This window comes from Bombus impatiens, unplaced genomic scaffold (genome assembly GCF_000188095.3).
Source record: "Bombus impatiens unplaced genomic scaffold, BIMP_2.2 scf_0640, whole genome shotgun sequence".
In the NCBI taxonomy this organism is placed as follows: Eukaryota; Metazoa; Arthropoda; class Insecta; order Hymenoptera; family Apidae; genus Bombus; species Bombus impatiens.
This window is the reverse complement of record NT_177059.1, coordinates 2,132,149-2,132,847: the sequence shown is the minus strand read 5'-3', so window position 1 is coordinate 2,132,847 and position 699 is coordinate 2,132,149. Positions and strand designations below refer to the sequence as shown.

General features: G+C 47.5%; 1 protein-coding gene across 2 annotated transcripts in view; it reads right to left on the bottom strand.

Moving 5' to 3' along the window:
- Window positions 1–699, bottom strand: part of LOC100742952 (protein vestigial) — an 80,350-nt gene that overhangs the window by 77,561 nt on the left and 2,090 nt on the right. For both annotated transcript variants that reach the window (XM_012389384.3, XM_003491860.4), the window contains exon 2: window positions 568–699. In XM_012389384.3, the coding sequence (XP_012244807.1) occupies window positions 568–699 (132 nt within the window). The remainder of the gene's footprint in view (window positions 1–567) is intronic.

Below are 699 nucleotides of genomic sequence, written 5' to 3'. Positions count from 1 at the left end.
AATCTCGAGACGAGACAAGCCGCGCGATACACGTCCCGCATGACAGCACGTACTCTTATGAATAATGTGTTAGGAACGGGATACCGACGAGCCGTTGACGTCTAAATTTTCGACGACCCTGAAGACGTGTAACGAGCCACGAAACGTCGCTCGTCAAACACAAACAGCAATCGTTTCTTCCTTTCTTTTCAAACACGACCCACGGTCGTATTTTTCTTCTTGTTTCGCTTCTTGTTTCATCGTTCGAACAGTCGATACGTGGAATACGCCGATATTGCTCGGAAAGAGGTTTCTTTGTTTCGCGTACGATGAAAAGGCTGTTTCGTCACGCAAAAAAAAGTTATCCAAACGAGCGAGTACTCGTTTTCCAACGCTTTAAATAATATTTAGCAAAACGAAAACGTAAACGAGCGTTGTTCCGCCGTTTGGCGATTGCTCGCCGATCCGAAAGTCGAGTAGCAACGCGGATCAACCGTTGCTCTTCTTATTCGTTAACTTACTCTTATCAACGATCGGACGAGAAGAAAAAGAAAAAAAAAGAAAGACGAATAAAATAAATTCACTCACCCTGTCGTACTGGTGCGTCGCTGTAGCCGCGGAAAACGATTGAAAAGACGCCGACCTTGTAGGGCTGTCGTGGGCCGCATGCGGATTCGCATGGGGATGGGTGTGCGGGGCCGTATGAGGGTGAGTCGGGTG